General features: G+C 40.9%; 1 protein-coding gene across 1 annotated transcript; it reads left to right on the forward strand.

Moving 5' to 3' along the window:
• The first annotated feature begins 614 nt into the window (after nt 1–614).
• Nucleotides 615–16,987, forward strand: shisa9b (shisa family member 9b). The gene is made up of 4 exons (XM_084678380.1): nt 615–1,174; nt 1,959–2,074; nt 13,981–14,136; nt 16,581–16,987. Exons 1-4 carry the CDS (start codon nt 615–617, stop codon nt 16,985–16,987), a joined length of 1,239 nt encoding a protein of 412 aa, XP_084534506.1.
• Nucleotides 16,988–19,150: the final 2,163 nt, after the last annotated feature.

Raw genomic sequence — 19,150 nt, forward strand, 5'->3', positions numbered from 1 at the left:
CAGTTCTCATTATGAATGTAACTCAGTCCTGTAAACTATGAAATGGGCGATCTGTTCTTGATCAAAAAGTGCAATCTATGCTGCCTCAATTTTTACATCAGCATTATTTGTTGCAAATATTCACTGGGATAATCGAGAATAATGTTTTGAAAACGTGTCCCCAGGCAATCGGCTTCTATTGTCTCTCTCTCTCTCTCTTTCTCTCTCTTCTCTCTCTCTCTCTCTCTCTCTCTCTCTCTCTCTCTCTCTCTCTCTCTCTCTCACACACACACACACACACGCGCTCTCTCCCACACAAGTGTCTTATTCGTCCTCTTTCACACTCTCTCACTCACTCTTCTCGTAAGGTTCTTTCCCCACTGCCTTGAGTGAACGACCGATATATTGGTTCCGATTTTCAACGGAGGATGTTAGTGGCGCAGCGTAGAACCATGAGATCAAAACTATTGTAGATACCTGAAGCAAGAAGCTTTTACTCGCTAAAAACCAATTACAGTCGGTTTAAGGTCTTAATTGACTGTTTTAGAAGAAATAACACGATTAGTGTTTGACAATCATGATTGTTTTGTGGATGGCTGTTTCTCACCTCTTTGGATTATGTACACAGGCTTTTTATGAGACTTGGTAGTCACCTGTCCTTTGACTACAGTGGAGAAAAAGGGAGGCACATGATGAAAAGCGCGGGGTTGTTACTCGGTTACTTTTTGGTGAAAGTTCTTGTGTGCAACGCGGAGGGGGAGCCAGGGCAGAAACTTGACGGCTTTATTATGGTCAACGACTCGAAATATGGGGAGAATAGCATCGTTGAAGTCCCACACAAAGAAGGCAGGTGCAGCGGTTACTACGACGTTATGGGTCAGTGGGACCCTCCCTTCAACTGCACCACGGGCAGTTACCTGTATTGCTGCGGGACCTGTGGCTTTAGATTCTGCTGCGAATACAAAAAGTCGCGGCTAGACCAAACCACCTGCAAAAATTACGACACTCCACAGTGGCTGAAGACCGGCAAACCCCCGCCCAAAAAGAACGACCATACACACGACTCCACTAAGGATAAGACTAATTTGATTGTGTATATAGTATGTGGTGTCGTGGCTATTATGGCACTCGTTGGGATCTTCACGAAATTAGGACTAGAGAAGGCGCACCGACCACACAGAGAAAACATGTCCAGGTACTATACATTTAGGCGACAAGTAATTACAAAGAAGCACTGAGCACACTGCTGATGCAGTCCGAAGACATGGAATGCAATTGTAATAATATTTAGTGTGAAGTCAAAAAGACCATGCGGTGCAGCACTGTAGAAAAATGACTAAACACCTTGAAATTAAATATCGTGTTTCCTGATTTGAGTTAATTTAATCATTTTAATAAATCAATTTCTTGGTTAAATTCAATAATAAGAATAATCCTAGACCACCCCTCTACATTTAAAGCAGTATTTATTTTAAGTAATAGGCCTGTTTTTAATTAAGTGTAACCTAGTACCATTGTATTGTGTCTTGGTACTCTCTCTCTCGACCATGTTGCAACCAACTTGTGTGAGTAACACATTTCCTTAAAGAAATCGGTTGGGGGTTTGATAATCTTGTTGCCCTACATTCCCTGTTTTTATTATAAACTGGTCATTGAAATTAGCTGTCTACATTTCTTTTCAGTCTCACACTCAGCTTGCCCTGCTTCTCCATTTATTTTGATGCAGTTTGAATTTCAGTAGGTGAGCCTACTGACTTTATGCAGCTCATTCATTTGTTACTGTAGTGTACGTTTAAAACACTCTGGTTTACTCTTTGGAGTAAGCATTAATGATCAGAACTGGAGTTTGTGGAAACACAACCCTTGAACTACAGTACAGTCTTCCCATGGATACAGTATTAATTGAGTTCTTATATTGGGAGTAGTGGAGAGGACCATGGTGTGGAGAGGATGTCACTGAGAAAGCAATGTTTCCTCAGAGCTCTTGCCCAGGTGATGCGCCAGCCTGCCCCAGGAGAACACTCAGAAGGCATTGGAGTACATGGCCAGCACTATGACACCATGCAAGTCAGCAGACCACAAATCACTAATCAACGTAAGTGTGCAACTGTCTATTCTCTTCATTCATATTGAAAAACATACAATTCTATAAAAATAAAATAAAAATTGCGAGTTTGCGAGCTTGTATCTGTTGAGGGCTGGAATCTAATGCCAAAGTAAGGTTTTGACATTGTGAATCAGAATAACCAACCCAATCTTGTTTACAGTCCCATATCACAATAACACATTCATCATCAAATCGTATCCAGTCCTTTTAATTCATATCTTGTAAGGCACATCTCTCTATTTATTTTCATACAGTCGATTGAACGCACCTCTGAATCAGATCAGCCTTTGTCATTGGAGCAAAGCAGATTTGAAATTCACAAATCACTTTCCTAGCCTGATTTAGGTGTTTCAGATAAGAGAGAAACTTGTGAAAGAAATTCCATTTTGGAAAGTCCTGTGGGTTGGTGAAGCAATTACTCATGTCCTCAGTAATCACTTAACATACTGTGATAATTATCCTCATCGACTGCTTCTGACTAATACTAACATAACAATTTCACCATTCTCTATCTCCCACGACAACATTTTTCCCTATCCCCCCCTCCACCCGCTCTATGTCTCTCTTTCTACAGTATCTCTCTGCTTCACCCATCCCTTTGTCTTGCTCTGAGACTCTCCCCCCTCTTTTTTCCTGCTCTAAAAACTCACACGCTATACACGTTGATGAGGTTGGTTTTCCAACGGATTGCATGTCTGCTTGTTACCAACATGTGTTGATATACAGTAAACAAAGGACTGGTCTTTTTCCTCTGTCCTAGTATGACATTGATATTTCTGCATTGCAAGGTGACATGTTTAATTGGGATTTTATATAACTGTTAGAGAGTTGCTCAACTCAAGACCTTTGTGTTTAAAAAGGCGACTGACCCCCTCTGTTACAAGCTGTTGGCATGAGCGCACTGGCTATTGTTTACATACAAGTGTGGGAAACTTCCACACTTGAGCACAAAAGAGCCCTGTGGATTACATTGGGTGAGTGCACAAGGAGCTAGTTTTCAGGTAATCTCAGCCCTTGTCAGCGGTCTACTTATTACACATATTGTGCTAATGTGCCAGTGTACAAAATGATGTTATATTCAGTGTGCTGAAGGTTTTTTAATTGTCTATTGTGGCATTCACTTTTTGGGGATTGTGTGTGTTTGCTACTACACACAGTAGATGTATACAGATGCCCACGCTCCTGATCAAAGCTTGATTGTTGAGTGTTTGCATACAATAATTATATAGCTTGTACTGAGAATTGTGTAAAGACTTTGAGCATCAGAATCCCAGTCAGAGAAGTAATGCATGTCTATTGATCTGCTTGCTGAATAAGGGTTCGTTACCCTTAACAGAAAAAAGAATTTTCCCCATGGTGGTTGAATAGATTTTTTGTTATCCCATTTCCCACTGTTGAGTTAGAAATACGTTGTTTTTACATGAGAGGGAATGGATAATCTTTGTTTACAGTGCCAGATAGTGCAGTCACTGTTTTTGAGAGGGTGCCGTTGACACACAGGTGTTGTGCTGCTAAAGAGCTGTCTCCCTGCGCGCCAAGGAAAAATAACAGGGAGAGTGCAGTGTGAGACGGTAGGGAGCTGGGCCATTTAATGGAAATGGTGTGTGTGTGTGTGTGGGGGGGGGGGGGGGGAATGCATTGACATCACAGGAGTTAAAAGTGCTTTGCGAGTGAAATCTGACTGCTGGCAGCTACGTAAAACAGTGTGGTAGTGTGTTATTGTTTTGAGTCAGGTTACACATTTTACATTTAGTCATTTATCAGACACCCTTTTCCAGACCGACTTACAGTAAATACAGGGACATTCTCCCTTAGAGAAGTAGGGTGAAGTGCCAGGAATTGAACCGGCAACCTTCTGATTAATAGACCAACTCCCTAACCACTCAGCCATCTGACCCCCTTACACAGGGCCAAAGCGATCTGAAGCTGCTTGGCACTGAGGTAAAGTCACCAGGTTGTGAGGCACACCATCAGCCAGACTTCTGTGCCCTATTAGCCATTGAAATCGGTTAAAAAACACTGCTGTTCTTAACATGTACATTTAGTCACTTAGCAGAAGCTCTTATCCAGAGCGACCCAAGTACAGGGACATTCCCCCCGAGGCAAGTAGGGTGAAGTGCCTTGCCCAGGGACACAACATAATTTTGCACGGCCAGGAATCGAACTGGCAACCTTTCTGATTGGGTTTTCCTAATCGCTCAGCCATCTGACCCCCTAAAATGCTACATAAAACAAAAATGAAATTCTGTCCTCCAGCAAAGATTCTCAAAAGTAGTCTACTACTAGTCAATTACACCTGTAAAATAAATCCCATTACCACAGATGTAATACAAGCACATTAACTCCTCAGCTTCTGACCAGTCTTTCCAACAGTACATTATGTAAATGGCCTCGCCTACACTAAGACTTACACATGAGACAGCTTCATGTTAATTTATTGCCACATTCTCATCATTTTAATCTACAGAAAACATGGCATTATCTTGCCAGAAAATGTTTTTAAGGCTCACATGATCGTCATGATTACGTGAATAACATCAAGATATCCATTTTAAATACATAAGAACTGTTTCTACCATTTAGGACGAGCAAGTTGTATCAAAGCTCACATTACTTTTCACTGAGAGCTCTGTAACATTGATAGTCCACTAGTGCTTCAGAAAAGGCACATTTAAATACAATTTACACTGATCAGTACCTTTTCGCATGGCATCTCCTTGGCAAGACAGGTACTGGTAGTCAATCCAGGTGGTAGGATACAGACCGGCTCTTAAACATGCTGTGGCAGAATGCATGACATTTGACTGTATTAATTTCCCCACTGAGGCAATTAAGACCCTGCATAATTTTGCAGTTCTAACACTGTCTATATAGGATGTGTTCTTTGCATGGCTGTTTCCATGGAGATCTCACACAATTGTGCTGACAATTGTTCTCCCCCCACAGCTCTCTTCAACTTTAGATTGCACTTTACAGAGAGAATGTCTAATTTAAATGGAACTTCAACCCTGCAATGATTCTTGTTAAATCAACATAGGAAACTGCTGTAGGTTACGAATTAAATACCTTACTTCAGTGAATTTCTAACTGACCTGTGGAGGCGGTGCAGGTCTATATGTTGATTAAACTTGGGTCAGACACTGCTCAGCTTCTGTACATAAAATGTAACACCACACAAGTCTATTTACCATACACCGTAATGATATTACAGTCTGACAAAAATGCATGCCTTTCTTTGTTATGACCAGCAATGTATTTGTACACAATGTGAAGAAGACTTGAGTGAAAAGCCAGCCAGATGCTCAGTAAAAAAACTAAAGACCTTTTCTCAAGTAGACTTTAATTAATAATCAACAGCACTAGCTTGCAAAATGAGCAAATAAACATTCTACCACAACATGAACAACATGTTGTAGGAACACCAACAACATGTCTGAGTTGAAGACTCAGTATAAAGAAATTAAGGTTCCAAATATTCAGTTCAGCCTTATTTTGGGGCATTTTTCATGCTTTAATGGGAAGCTTGTGGTGAATTATGACAAGAAAGGCAAGGAGAGAGAGGGGAGGATATGCAGCAAAGTGCCTGGCTACAGTAAGGCTTTAGCCGACATGGTACCGGGAAGGCTCCAGTTCAGGTTTATTGGCAGATTGTTTGAAATTGAAAAAACACCCAACATCAAAACCTACAGACATAATACAATGCATACATAATACAGATACAAAAAAATAACACATTTCACACATTTCCTGGTGTGAAAGCGGTAGAGAGTATGAAGAACTCGCGCTGTGCCTGTCTTGGTTCATTCCAGATGATTACGCTACCCTGTCAGTGCACCTCTCATCACCAGAATATTTCTCCTTCTGCTGAAATTATCATTCTGTTTAATGAATTTAGGTGATGTCTTGGCGCTGCCATGACAGGCGAATAATTAATCATTCTTTAAACGGAGACCTCTCTTTTCTACCGCGCCCCCTCCTGGAATAATTATCAGTTCATTACTAGCTGAGCCGACATGTTGACAGGTAGGTGGTTGTGTGAATCAGAGCCTCTGAGCCTCTGCAGCCCCACCACTGTTGTCTACAGAGCACCTCCTCCACTCCCTATATACTGGTTATTAGAAAGCAATACTCAAAGCAAACTTTAACTTTGTGAAAGTAAGAGCTTGAATCCCTGGATCATCACATAAGAAAAGATAAGATATCATTTAATGTCCCCGTAGTGAAATCTGTTCTGGACTCCATCCTGGAGTTCCACAGAAGATAAAATCAAATATTAACATCTTCACAGTACAGGGGGGACATATTGCACAACCCTCTTGACCACGGACATATTGACACATGATATGCGAAGCTTAAGCACATGGTCATGAATTCCAAATCCACAGCAATCTTGTGCAATATGACAACATGACATGTTCAACCTCCCCAGTTGGAATGTTTGGTTATGTCTGAAGATCTCATCAAGGAGATCTTGATAATCCCTTATGAAATGTCCATTGCCGTACAGTAAGAATAAGAATGAAACTGAGCAGACTAATCTGCCATTGATTGAATGGTTACATGGAAGATTTGTCAAGATCATAATAATACCAGTGAGAGAAAGAGAAGCTTTCTTCACTCATGCTTTAAAAGGTTTTTGGCCACTAGGTCAGAACCTTCTAAGAAAGCTTTGAGGTTTTGGGTTGGATTGGATGTGGCAATGTTTTTGTTTCAGAAGTGACCACTGGTGGTACACTGTTGACAGTGGCATGATGTCTTTTTCATTGGTATTGTGATGTTCATTATCTGCAATATCAAAGACACAAAACACAAAAAACTGGTTTGAGGATACTTTTAGAACACTGAACTTTCCCCATTATTACATTATACATGCAAGTGTTGCATTGGGTTGCGACAGAATAGCTTGACATATGCTTTCGCCCACATTAGGTCTAGTCTTGTTGCTGTCCTTTTTGTATTGTAAGACATCATGGTATGGACTTGACTCTAATCTTGCTAATGTAAGTAAGGGAAACATGAAATCCAATTAAGTAACATTATTGCTGTTAACCGTACATAACAGACGTTGCAATACGTTAAAGAAATGGCACAAATGTTACTCATCCTTGTCTTAGTTAGCTGTCTGAAAATGAATTCCCTGCTGCTGTAGTTCTAAGGGGTCACATCCGTAGTTTTGAACAGATGGTAAAAGGTGGCTTTTTAATAGTTTGTAAAAATGGTAAAACGGTACAAACTGAAATGTGGGCTTGGGGCTTGGTCTCTCTCTTTTGCTTGTCAATGAAAAACTGCATTTTCTCAGGCTTGAATTATGAAGTGCAGTCTGTACAGTAAAATGTACTGCCTACAGTATGCAATGCACCAGTATACAGTACAGAGTTTGGACCTTTCAGAGGAACGCCTTGGGAATAGATGTACTTGAGGCAATGCTTTGTATTTCCTTCATACTGTAGTGTTCGCCGGGATTCTCCAAAATTCACTCTTCAAAAGCAGCACTGAAAAGGAAAATTTCTTGCTGTGGCAGGTTTTCCTTGTTTTTTATGTTGCTGGCTCTGGGGCAAGGTTCGGGGATAGGTTGGCAGGGGTGAATTTGGATGGACGGACACGGCCACAGGGCACAATGCTGTGGCTGTTTGTCATGTCTGGCACCGTCAGGTGTAACCGTGCCAGAGCTGAACTGGGTGCTGTGAGCCAGGGGTTGTGGTGTCTAGCTGACACTGAGTGAGAGGGTCCAGACGGAGCTCTCTCTCTCTCTCTCTCTCTCTCTCTCTCTCTCTCTCTCTCTCTCTCTCTCTCTCTCTCTCTCTCTCTCTCTCTCTCTTTGACATGTTACCCATCACAGATGACACATTCCCCTCAGACATGGCTGCGTTCTGCTTCCCTATCTCCTTAGGGTGGTGGGCAGCTTGTGTGCTGCAGGGCTATCTTGGCCACCCACACTGTCATGTTCCTTTCCTTCAGGCCTCCCTGTTTGAGCAAAGGGCACCTGTGGCAGCCTGGGCTCTTTAACTCTCCCGGCAGTCAGCCGGGCGAGAACAAAGTCTGCTCTGGCTGCCAACTCGCTACGGCTAGCCGTGCAATCCCTGGGTGACAAGGGGAGCTATATGTGTGTGACTACTATGTTGAAAAAAAGCTAAAGATATCACATAGTCCACAAAAACACTATTATTACACACATTTCTGTGAAGGAGTATATTGTTTTATGTCTATTGTATCAATGCATATGTTTCAATACCTAGTATAGTTATTATTATAATACTTTTACCTATAACATATTTGAGTTACACTTTCTCCTCGGGTTGTGAATGAATTGGTCAAACTCTATCAGATGCTGATTAGCACTATTTATAACAAATTATAATTGATTACTCCCACAGCATGGAAACGAATAAAGCACTGCCTCAAGTAATTGATTTTGTCTTTAATAAGTAGCTCAAGCACTTTGAAAACACTTAAATGTACAGAATAATAGCAGTTTGCTTTAATAATCCTAGACACCATTTTCGCAAAGAGCAAGCAACATTTGCTTGAAAATGCATGGAATACATGGAATCTCCAAGCTCTGGCACCCCTGACACAACTAGACACATTAAGAGCACCATTTGATTACACAACCCCACCAACTTGTGTGGAATTAAGTAGCTCCCACCAACGCAAAGTCCACAGATCTTAATGCATTGAATGGTAAATGGTTTATGCATATTTAAAATGTTGTTGCAAATCGTTATGTGGTGCATTCCCTTTTCCACCAAATGTTAAATTATCAGTTCCTAAAGTGCACACTATGAGGTCACCATGAATAAGTCATAAAAGCAGTATCATCATGTTAATGTACACTTAGCATAGGTGAATGTCAACGTTAATTACTAATCACAAAGGACACCGAATGTAATAGTGTAAATGTATTCATAAAGTATGCAGTGCTGGGATGTGCATTTGCTAGATGTCATGCAACGCTTTTTCTGAGCAGTAATAGATGTGAAAATACATTTGTAGTCAAACCCACTCATCCATTTAGTCAATCAAGCTACTAGCATAAGCATTTACTAAATGAAATGCTGTCCTCAGTAACACTTGGGGAAGCTCATAAACGTACATGGGCAGAGTAAGGAGTAAGGTAATGAGCACAGGTGAGGTACAAAGGCAGAAATCAGGCTATATCAGCAGATATTATCACACAGCAAGAGCTTAACTTCTCTGATTGGATCCCACTGTCTGTGGCCTAGATCTGTTCCTCTGCATTGCTCTATTCAACACATATACAGCATGTTTAGACAGCCCTGCCATCAAACATTGGATTTGAAAAGTGAACTACAGATAATTACTCAATGTACGGCAAATTAAACAACATTCACGATTGGAGATGTTGGTGATGGAGGCGCCTGTATTCTAATCTACTCCCAAAATGTCACACAATGTCAGTCAGATTATGTATTAAGGTTAAATATTGGTCACTGCGTCATGTAACTATTATGTACATATTATCTTTGTTCTCATCAAACATTTCACATAACTTGATATACAGTACAATTCTGGTACCCAAGTAGGAATTAAGAGTTTGGGATTTTACTGGATTTCACCAGACCAGAACTGACACTCCAAGGATGTAAGTATGACATCTAAAGAAGATCCTTTGAGCAACCTGTGCTCAAAGGATCGATCCTAGAGTGGGAGCAACTGAAAAAAAACATCAAAAAAACCTTCACATAACATCATCATCTATAGCAACTTCATTTAACAGGCATCTAGAAGAATGGGAGTTAAATGATCATTATCATTCCCCGTTTGAAAAATAACCTGTAAACAAGAGTGTCCTTCTCATAGTACTGTTCCTTTGGGGCAGCCTGCTCCCAAAATACACCCGTAAATTTTTAATGAGTCCTGGGGAGGTATCTATGTCTGTAGTGTTGACTTGCATACTCTCTGCAACAACCTTTAAGTATTTAACCTTACCAACAAGTTTTTACAATATCTCTTCACCAGCAAATGTGACAAGGTTGAATTGAGGGATATAGAGTATCTAATTCTTGAAACACTATTGTGAAGGTTAAGAGTCAGGTCTTATGCATTATATTCAGACATGAAAAATGCAGATGACGAAACACATATTAGTATACTGTACCCCTTCAATGGGAGAGAGATAGAATGGTGCTTCTGTTCTTATGAGATACATCGCAGAAGTTGCTTTTGATCCTGGTTGCAACACACAATTTGATACATCACAACAAGGTATGCATGCAAAGAGAACAGGAATTAAACTCTCTATGGAATGGACACTTTAGACTTTTGTTTAATCTTTTGCTGTTCGCATGATTATACTTCACCATGATTGGCCATTATTCCTAGGATGGGGGTAATTCAGGTGAACAATGGAATGAAAAGGCCCTTACAACTTTCACTCTGCCCCTCCACGTCAATCCCTCTATCCTTTTTCATGGGACAACATAGATAATTGCATGGTCCTTTATTAAGTAATTAGCACAGAACTGAAAGTTCCCTTTTGACCAGTGGGAAAAGAGGTCCTAATTAGCCTAATTTCTGTATTAATGATCTGTTTTTATCAAGGAGATGCTCCACCAAGGAATAGTGGTCTCCCAATAACTAAAAGTTGATTCTTTAGAAAAGCAAACTTACCCCCAAAAATAAAAGAAATCTGCACAAGAGATGAGTCCTTTTGAAGTTGTCTGGCAGTTGTTTTCTGTGTGGTTCACACCTCCTGTCCCTGACCTTGATTTCTCTCTGCCCTCCTCCCACTTTCCATCTCAGTGCATAGTCTCCCCTTTCATTAATTACACTGCTAAAGAAAATAAACATGGCCTGTTTCCCCTTTCAAAACATCTCAGTCTCCCCTTTAAAGGCAAATCTATTGTAGTTGCAGTGACATGGTCTCCTATTTCCCCTGTCATTTTCAAGGAATAAACTTTATAAAGGGTCCAAAAATAATCATTAATTCATGTCAGGGTCTCTTTGGGTCTAGCTTGACTTTCCGCTTCCCTTCTTCCCTTGTTCCATCCTGAATTATTCCCAATAGCAGAGAATCCTCAGGGACCAGTGGGTTTCCTTGGGAAATGTGTTTCTTTAATGCTGTATTTCACAAGAATTTCTCAGCAGGGTTTTCCGATTAGCAATGGCATTCACTTTTGCTGGTGTGATCTATAATAGTTCACAAAACTGATGGATGATTCTTCACATAGATTCCCTGCTCAATTAGCATGAATGGGACACCAATTGCCATTTCTTGTACATCAAGACAACTATCATCAGTGGGGGGTTTTGGGACACAGAACCCTCCAGGTGCCATTTGAATGAATGTGCTGCAATACTGGCCATATGTGTGTTTTTAATTTGTCCATAAGACTTCCAATACAAGTCTTTCCAGCCTTCGGAAGAGGTAAATCCAGTGGTGACCATGTTCTTCAGGATTAGAGAGACCAGTCAGGTCCTGCTGTGTCACCTGGCAGGAAACAGGCATTACTAGAGCTGACATATTCATTAAGTAGCTGTCAAGAAAAAAATGACTAACTTCCACACAAACCGGGGGAAGATGAGGAGACTAAAAGCTCGGGTGGCATCTCCTTGATAGTTTACATGTCTTCCATGACACATGGTCTCTGCTAACCTATACCAGTTTGAGAATGTTTCATTCAATTTAGCATGAGTGTTTTTGATACAATGTCCCCCCCCCCCCCAATGCATCAAGTGTTGTTCCTCTTCTCAGCCCATTGTCCTCAATCTGAAACAAAGAACCTCAGCAGCAGTAGCTGTGTGACTAGATACTTAAGTGTCTGGATGAGGTACTTGCAACTTTAAACACTCCACTGACTGTTAGCGATGTGAAGTGTGAGGTATTAAGATTTTGCTGCTACACACACTATCTGTCTGATTAGATGTTTATTTGTTACCAAACATTTTGGTATTGTAACGCTTGAAGGAGATTAGGAAGTAAGTCAACAGACAAAAGCATTGTCTGTCTGACATTGTATGGTCAGTGTGAACTGTACTGTAGCAAGTGCATGATGACAAGTTTTGTTGAAAGTGAGTCAATCCAATTAAGTGTACTGCCCAGTAACATTTGGGGCAGAAGTAAACAGGATGGGCCTTTTTCCTCTCCCCCTCCCCTCCCCTGCTAGGCGGTGGAAGAGTCAACATGTCTGCAAAAAATGATGACCTGTTGCCTTGAAAAATAAGTCATTAGTGGTTCATTAGTCTTCTTGTTGACAATTATCCCAGACTGCTTGTGGTTATGACATGAATTTTAAATAGTGTGCTTGTTGAGTAATATATGTGCAAAAACATTTCGTTGTCAATTACATGATTGCCATCATTATTCTGAAATGATCTGTGTCATCAATTAAACAAATTACTATAAGGTAAGATCAATCATGTTTGTATCATGTGTCATGTTTTACCATTAGTAAACTCTGCTTTTACAAAAAAAGTAATCCTCACAAAGCTTGCTGCCAGTGTAACATAATTGCTGCCAGAGTCAATAATTTATACCACTGTCCGACTAACCATTTGGAACTTTGGAGGTTAACTATGCCAGCTCAGTATGCCAAGCCAAGCTATGGCACCCATGATGTGTTATAACAACTGTGCTCTCCCAAGGGCTTATGGTTGCTGCTCATTGCAGCTTTGGGATACCAGAGAGATAAGAGGAGGAAGAGATGTTGACTTGTACAGCATCACATGCTTGAGGGGACATCCTCATCTGTCACCATTCTCATTTGGAGGCACTTAGCTGGTACAGAAGCTGGTAATTATGTGTGAAGAAAACTGAACGTCAGCTAAATGTCAGTGCTGTGACATGCGTCACCTTAATAAACGTGACTTTTGGGTTGTGTGGATTTCACCAACCAGCACAGCCATGATGGAAAGGACATTTCTGCTTTGTTTGTTAAGGTGGCGATACACGGAGCATCCCCCAAATGGCCACCTGTGTGTGGGCGTGCTCTCCTGACCTCCCAGTGCTATCAGGGCAGTAGAAAATGATGCTTGGGACATCTGGCTGCTCTGTCATGCCAGCAGGCAGGGGGCCAGTCAATTTACCCTGGTTCTGTGCACCCCTCAATTAAGCAGATGTCTTCTGTTGGATTAGTACAGTTTTACAAAGAGCAGTCCTGACTTTCCCCAGCTGGGTCCCCAGAGACAGCCAGCCACTGGGAGAGTGACGCAACCAAGAACTCGAACAATTAACATTGTCCGTTTCCATCCATCCACCAGGCTCATTTCCATCAGGGATATTGGACGTTATATCAGCAGGAGCTTGTTTGGAGGAAACCAGTTCAAAAGAAATTGGATTGGAGGAGGATTAGCACAGTTGGAACTGGCTAGCACTCCGAGCGATCCATGGTTAATGATTTGTATCCTGGGGTGGACATGAAGAGATGCCCTTAGTAGAGAAAACTAAAGTTTGGGTGATGGGTCAATAAGCATCCACACAGACAGGGTACTGTCAGGGCTCACCTCCTCCAGCTTTCATTGGATACTTTCTCCAGTTTCTAGACTTTCTAGACTCACAAAAAGTGTTGTACTGTTACAGCGTGAGTAAAAACTGTTGTTTTAATTCACTAATATGCACTGCTATTGGTGGTTGGATTTTGGTCTGTAATTGTAATCACATTGATCTACATCTATATGTATATCTACATCTATCTATCTATTTATATATATAATATATATATATATATTTGTATGTATAACATCTACACATATTTCATGATGACGGTGATGACTTCATGCAGTTACAGTACTTTATGCACACAAACTAGCAAATGTTACAAAGAATGTAAAAGTGTACCAAGCTTCTACTGCTGTGCGAGAAGTCTGTCCGAGAAATACCATTACAGTATCGCTGGCCATGGATTCTTATGTTTTCTTTTTGTATCTTCCTGCAGAGAGCAACCAGATGAACAGCGTGGGCTCAGGATCAGCTATGATGGCAGGCTTAACCCCGCCACACCCTTACCCTCCCATTGGACAGCTCGCCCACCCCTATGAGCAACAGCAACCTGGCAAGGAGATCAACAAATATGCCTCCCTAAAGGCTGTTGGTGAGAGACTGGAACTTATTTTGAGGCTTGTGAATGTTCATATGTCCTATTCCAGATACGGTATGTAAAAAAAAAAAAAAATATCTAAAAAATTGTGGAAGAGGAATATTGCTGGTTCAATAGCATCCATTTGCTTTCAATTTCAAAGACAAGTAGTGTGATACAGTACTGTGAACAGAGTTTGGAGAGAGAACGTGTGCTCCTAAAGTGTGGAAGTCCCATGTAATCACAGACAAATTACATGATTAAATGTGAGCTAATTAACACAATGCACATCTCTCACATCTAAATTGGAGTAAAGCACACGAAGCACTAGAGATATGTTCTGCCAGATATAATTATTATTTTGCCTCATCTCCACTTTCCATCTCAATCTTAGCATGAAAATGCTTGTTTACTGAAAGACAGTGTTTATGTGACACTTTCTGTTTAAAGCAAGGCTAGGGGAAAGAGCTTTTCACAGAAATGTTAGCTGTGTGTAAACAAAGTATTCGAAATTAGAATTGATAAGAGAGGAAAATTACTTTGTCAGACAAGAAGGAAAATAACCTAGCATTTTTTGCACAATGGCTATTGATTTATAATTGATCACCCAGGGACCCTTACATCAAATAAATCTTCGTCATGAACTGCCATCCATACTGGTGCTGTTGGCGAAATGGTTTTACTGTGATTATGTAATCATTTCTGTAAGACGTTTTTAGATCGTTTAATTGCTACTTACAATTTCATCATGAATGTTTAAGACTCCCCTTCTTTGTGCCTTGGTGATTTAGTAAGATCTTAGTTCTGTATTTTTAACAGACATATTCAATAGATTTGGCACATCGCTTTAGCAAGTAACTCAATTTAGTATCATCAAATTAAAACAGACAATAGTACAATGAAATGATGACCTTTGTTCTACCTTCACTCTCACCCATCTTACGGGTTGTGAGGTATTTTATTCAATGCTTGATGTTATTGAGCATGATGTATGGTAGATTGTACTGGAAATGTCCATATTCCAATAACATTTTCAAAAGAAGCATACCATTTCTTTTACATTCCCATGTTTGATACCAATGGACCTTCAAACAAAGCTGGTTCGCTGACTCACCATGAACATAGTTCAAGAGGCTTAAGTAAGTCAGAGCATATGATATATGGTGTGATTAACAGAATTCAAGACATCAGAAAACTGACTGTCTTTGATGGGTCTAAAAGCATTGTTTGAAACATTTGATAGTCTTTAGCAGGGAGCTGAAACAGATATACTTTTATGGATTCCGTCTCATCCAATTAAAGGCACAAGCCAGTAAAAGCTTCAGAGAGATGACAGCTGTCAGAGTGTGATTTGCAGCCCTGATCAACCAGAGGATTCTGCATGTGGAACAGCAGACACTGTGTGACACTCAGATGCAGCTGATGCTAATTCACTCAAGAACCGTCAAGTAGACTGATCATTAGGGTAAATCGAAAATAAAGACAGGGGAAATCTTATCTATTAAGAGATGGAGACGCAGAGAAAAGGAGAGTGGTAGAGATGGAGGTGAGGTGGGACTGGGGACTGGGAGACAGCCTGAGGAAGCTTAACTAAACTAAACTGTTTGGGTTCTGCCTGGTGAGCCACTGTGATGTCCCTGTCTCTCTGGTGTGTTTTAGTCTGTAAGGCTGCTTCATCGGCTGTAGGAAAGGATCTTGTTCCGAGGAGACACGGCTCCCTCATCCACTCCTCTCATCTCAGATGTGTCTCCTGCATCATGGCCTTTGATCCAGTGCACAAAAGCAACCTCAGCACCCACCAGCTGGGGGCAGAGCCTATCAAAGGTCACCTGTAGGACATTCAATTAAAAATAAATGGGAAATGTCACAATGAAATTATGGGGATTTACATTGGAACATTATTTTGTTTTCATGTCGGGGCTGTATTGGAGACATGAATTACACCATATTTGCATATACAATAGATGTGTGCACACAGGCCTGTCCACATCCTCTGACAGTGAGAACCAGCATGTTCCCAGATGATACAACTTAAAAAAAATTAATTACAGGTATACTCAGGCATGATGACATTCAATACAGCTTTGGCAACATTTATTGTGCTTGAAAATTAACACCACCAAACTATTTCAAAACCCTGGCTGTTTTTACCCATTAAAACTGCCACCCCACATTTTACCAGTCAGATTAATCTATTTGTCCCTCATCAGAATTAATGTCTATCTGGTAAGTATTTTGAGATAATACATTTGCAAAGGGCATATTGGGATTGATTGTTTTTTTAACATCTCCACCACAATTCTCATGGCAGAATTAATCTGCACCAGCATGACAATCCTGTGTTAATAACCACAACATGACCTGCATATGTTAACTATAAAGCAAGGCTGGCATAAGATATTTAATGTTCTCGGGTTGCTAATCATTCTGTTCCCTTTTGTGGTGTTTGTGCCTTCCAGCGGAGAAGTCAAATGAGAACTTCTACACCAACCGGCGGCACATGGTGGAGATGACGGCCAAGGGCAGCCTCCCCATGCAGCCGGTCCATGTGGAGCCTGAGCCCAGCAACCCATACAGCCCCCCGCCGCAGCCCTCCCTCAAGCAGAACGGACACAAGTCCAAAAGCAACAAGACCCACAGCTCCCACAGTTCCCACACCCTGGCCTCCAGCTCCAACACCATCGGCGCCTCAGGCATGTTTAAGGGTTGGGACGGCACAGAGACCCTGGGGCGGCGGCAGACCTATGACCCTAAGAAACACTGCACCGTGGAGCAGGTGAACGAGATGCACACCCTGCGCAGCCAGCACTATCTGCCCCCGCAGCCCTACTTTGTCACCAACAGCAAGACAGAAGTGACTGTGTGATGGGCCCCAACTACCCCTACCACTAGAATCGCAGCTGCAAAGACAGGGAGCAGGGGAAATAACAGACACAAAACCGAGGGGTTGGTCAAGAGGCGGAAGAAGAATTGCGGTGCTTGACTCTGACCCTCTTTTTAGGGAGTCAAGTGTGTCTTTGTGCGTGACTCTGCATGTGATTGCCATGTATGAAAGTCCTGCAGAAAGGTGAGAGTGACTACAGAAACATACAGTGCTTCACACCTCAAAGGGGTATTTAAATAATCACTGTATTGCTGATTATAATGCAATCAATAATCACATCAAGTCTGACTAAACCAGTGATCAAAGAAGTCTAACCTATGATCATTCAAATTACCATTCAGGCTACAAATGTCAGTATTTAATGACATGTCAGCGGGCTTGTATGTCCAAATTATGTTGTCCATATCGAATGATTCAATGGTACTACAGTATATCTGAACACAGTTTAGAGTTTTGGATTAATCGATTGTTGAAGAAAGGTTCCTCATACATTTTGTATATACTGTAATGAGCGAGTTATTCAGCACTTCATCTAAAAGCAAGCTCATGTATGTCAGAGACAGGGATGACGTTGCAAAACAGTGATAACTCCACATCTATACCAACAGCATAGTCGTTCATTTAGAGCTGATGAAACAAGTCTTTACCAAACTGGTTCTGTGGTGTTCTTATACACTGCACTCTTACTGAAGTTAGGGACTGTGCCTTTTTCAAAGAGGATTCAATACTGTTCGTATCAAATAGCTCTTAGAAACATTCCTTAAAAGACCTTCTGGACATGAGGATAAATGAATGCTCCATCTTAATCAAGCATGTCCAATTTCAACTTTATTATATCAGTAATGCTGTGGATAATGTGCATTTTTCTTAATTCAGCAATGCATTGTTGGTATTATCCTTACCCTGAAACTAAACCTAACTCCCTAAAGTCACTGCCAGTAACTTAGCTAATAATGCGTTTTTTTATATTCTTCAGCAGATAAAGTAGCATAGATCAATGTTCAACCAGGGTACAATGGCCTCTCATTTGACGGTGCCAGCAAGTATTCGATTATCCTACAGTAGATGATGTCCAAGAGATTCAGCTGTGGCTGCTGAGACACCAGAGCTAACCGTAGAGAGGAGCATTTGATGTAGAATTATATGAAACTCAGGATGAAGAAAGAGAATGCCCTCTGAAATTATATCATTTCATGTGCCATTCTAATTCTTTTGTTTTAACATACGTAGTGAAAGAAATGTCCCAAACAATGTATCATTAAATATAATTCCGTTTAGTAATATTCAGTGTCAAATAATACTATTAAGTGTTAACTATTATACTGTTAAAATTAACGGATGATAGTAAAGGAAAACATGATTTTTGTGTTTTTACACCGAGGAAGGATAACTACAAATGGAATAATGTTTATGATACATGCTTGTCTTGGATTGGTCAGATTATGTTTGAGTCCCAAATCTCTTCAAAGTCGACTGCCACTCTACAAACATACAGTAAGCTATGGAAGCCCCTACCGGTCAATGCCCTTACTCTCATTAGGAAGACGATTTTGGAGTTAAGTGGGCTAGTTGTGCGTCATCAAATAAAAACTGAGACTATTTCAATGAAATGCCTCATTCTGGGAAGCCCACATGAGCATAATGCATTAACAGTTGAGATGCCCGCCTAGCTTACCAAAAAAAGACATTCTGAAGGGCTTCTGATGCAATTTGCCATGTGTTGCGTTGCGTTTGCTGCCAAGTGATGCAGACACATCCCACACCTTGTCTGCATGTCTTCACTTGCGGTTCAACTTTCTAAAGGTTTCCTCCGTGCGTTTCAGCCAGGCAGCTGGTGACAAAGTGGCTCTAATGGCTGAAGTAGAGGCAGCCGTCTTGTCATTCATTTGCTCCACATGACGACTGCTAAAAATACATTTACCACGTTGAAGTCCAGCACCCTATGTCACTCACCACTTCTTTAGAAACGTAAAAGGTAAATGCATATGGCCAAGACACTGTAGTTCTCCTAATAAATCACATGGCACATTTGATAAAAACAATAATGTCCTGTGAATGTAACATAAAATTGTCTTTAGAAATACTTACTAGATGTTTCTCTACATTTGAGGACATTACAGTACCTACTTTGAGTCATACAGTAAC

Source organism: Hypomesus nipponensis, chromosome 17 (genome assembly GCF_054491055.1).
Source record: "Hypomesus nipponensis isolate SF chromosome 17, ASM5449105v1, whole genome shotgun sequence".
Classification (NCBI taxonomy): Eukaryota; Metazoa; Chordata; class Actinopteri; order Osmeriformes; family Osmeridae; genus Hypomesus; species Hypomesus nipponensis.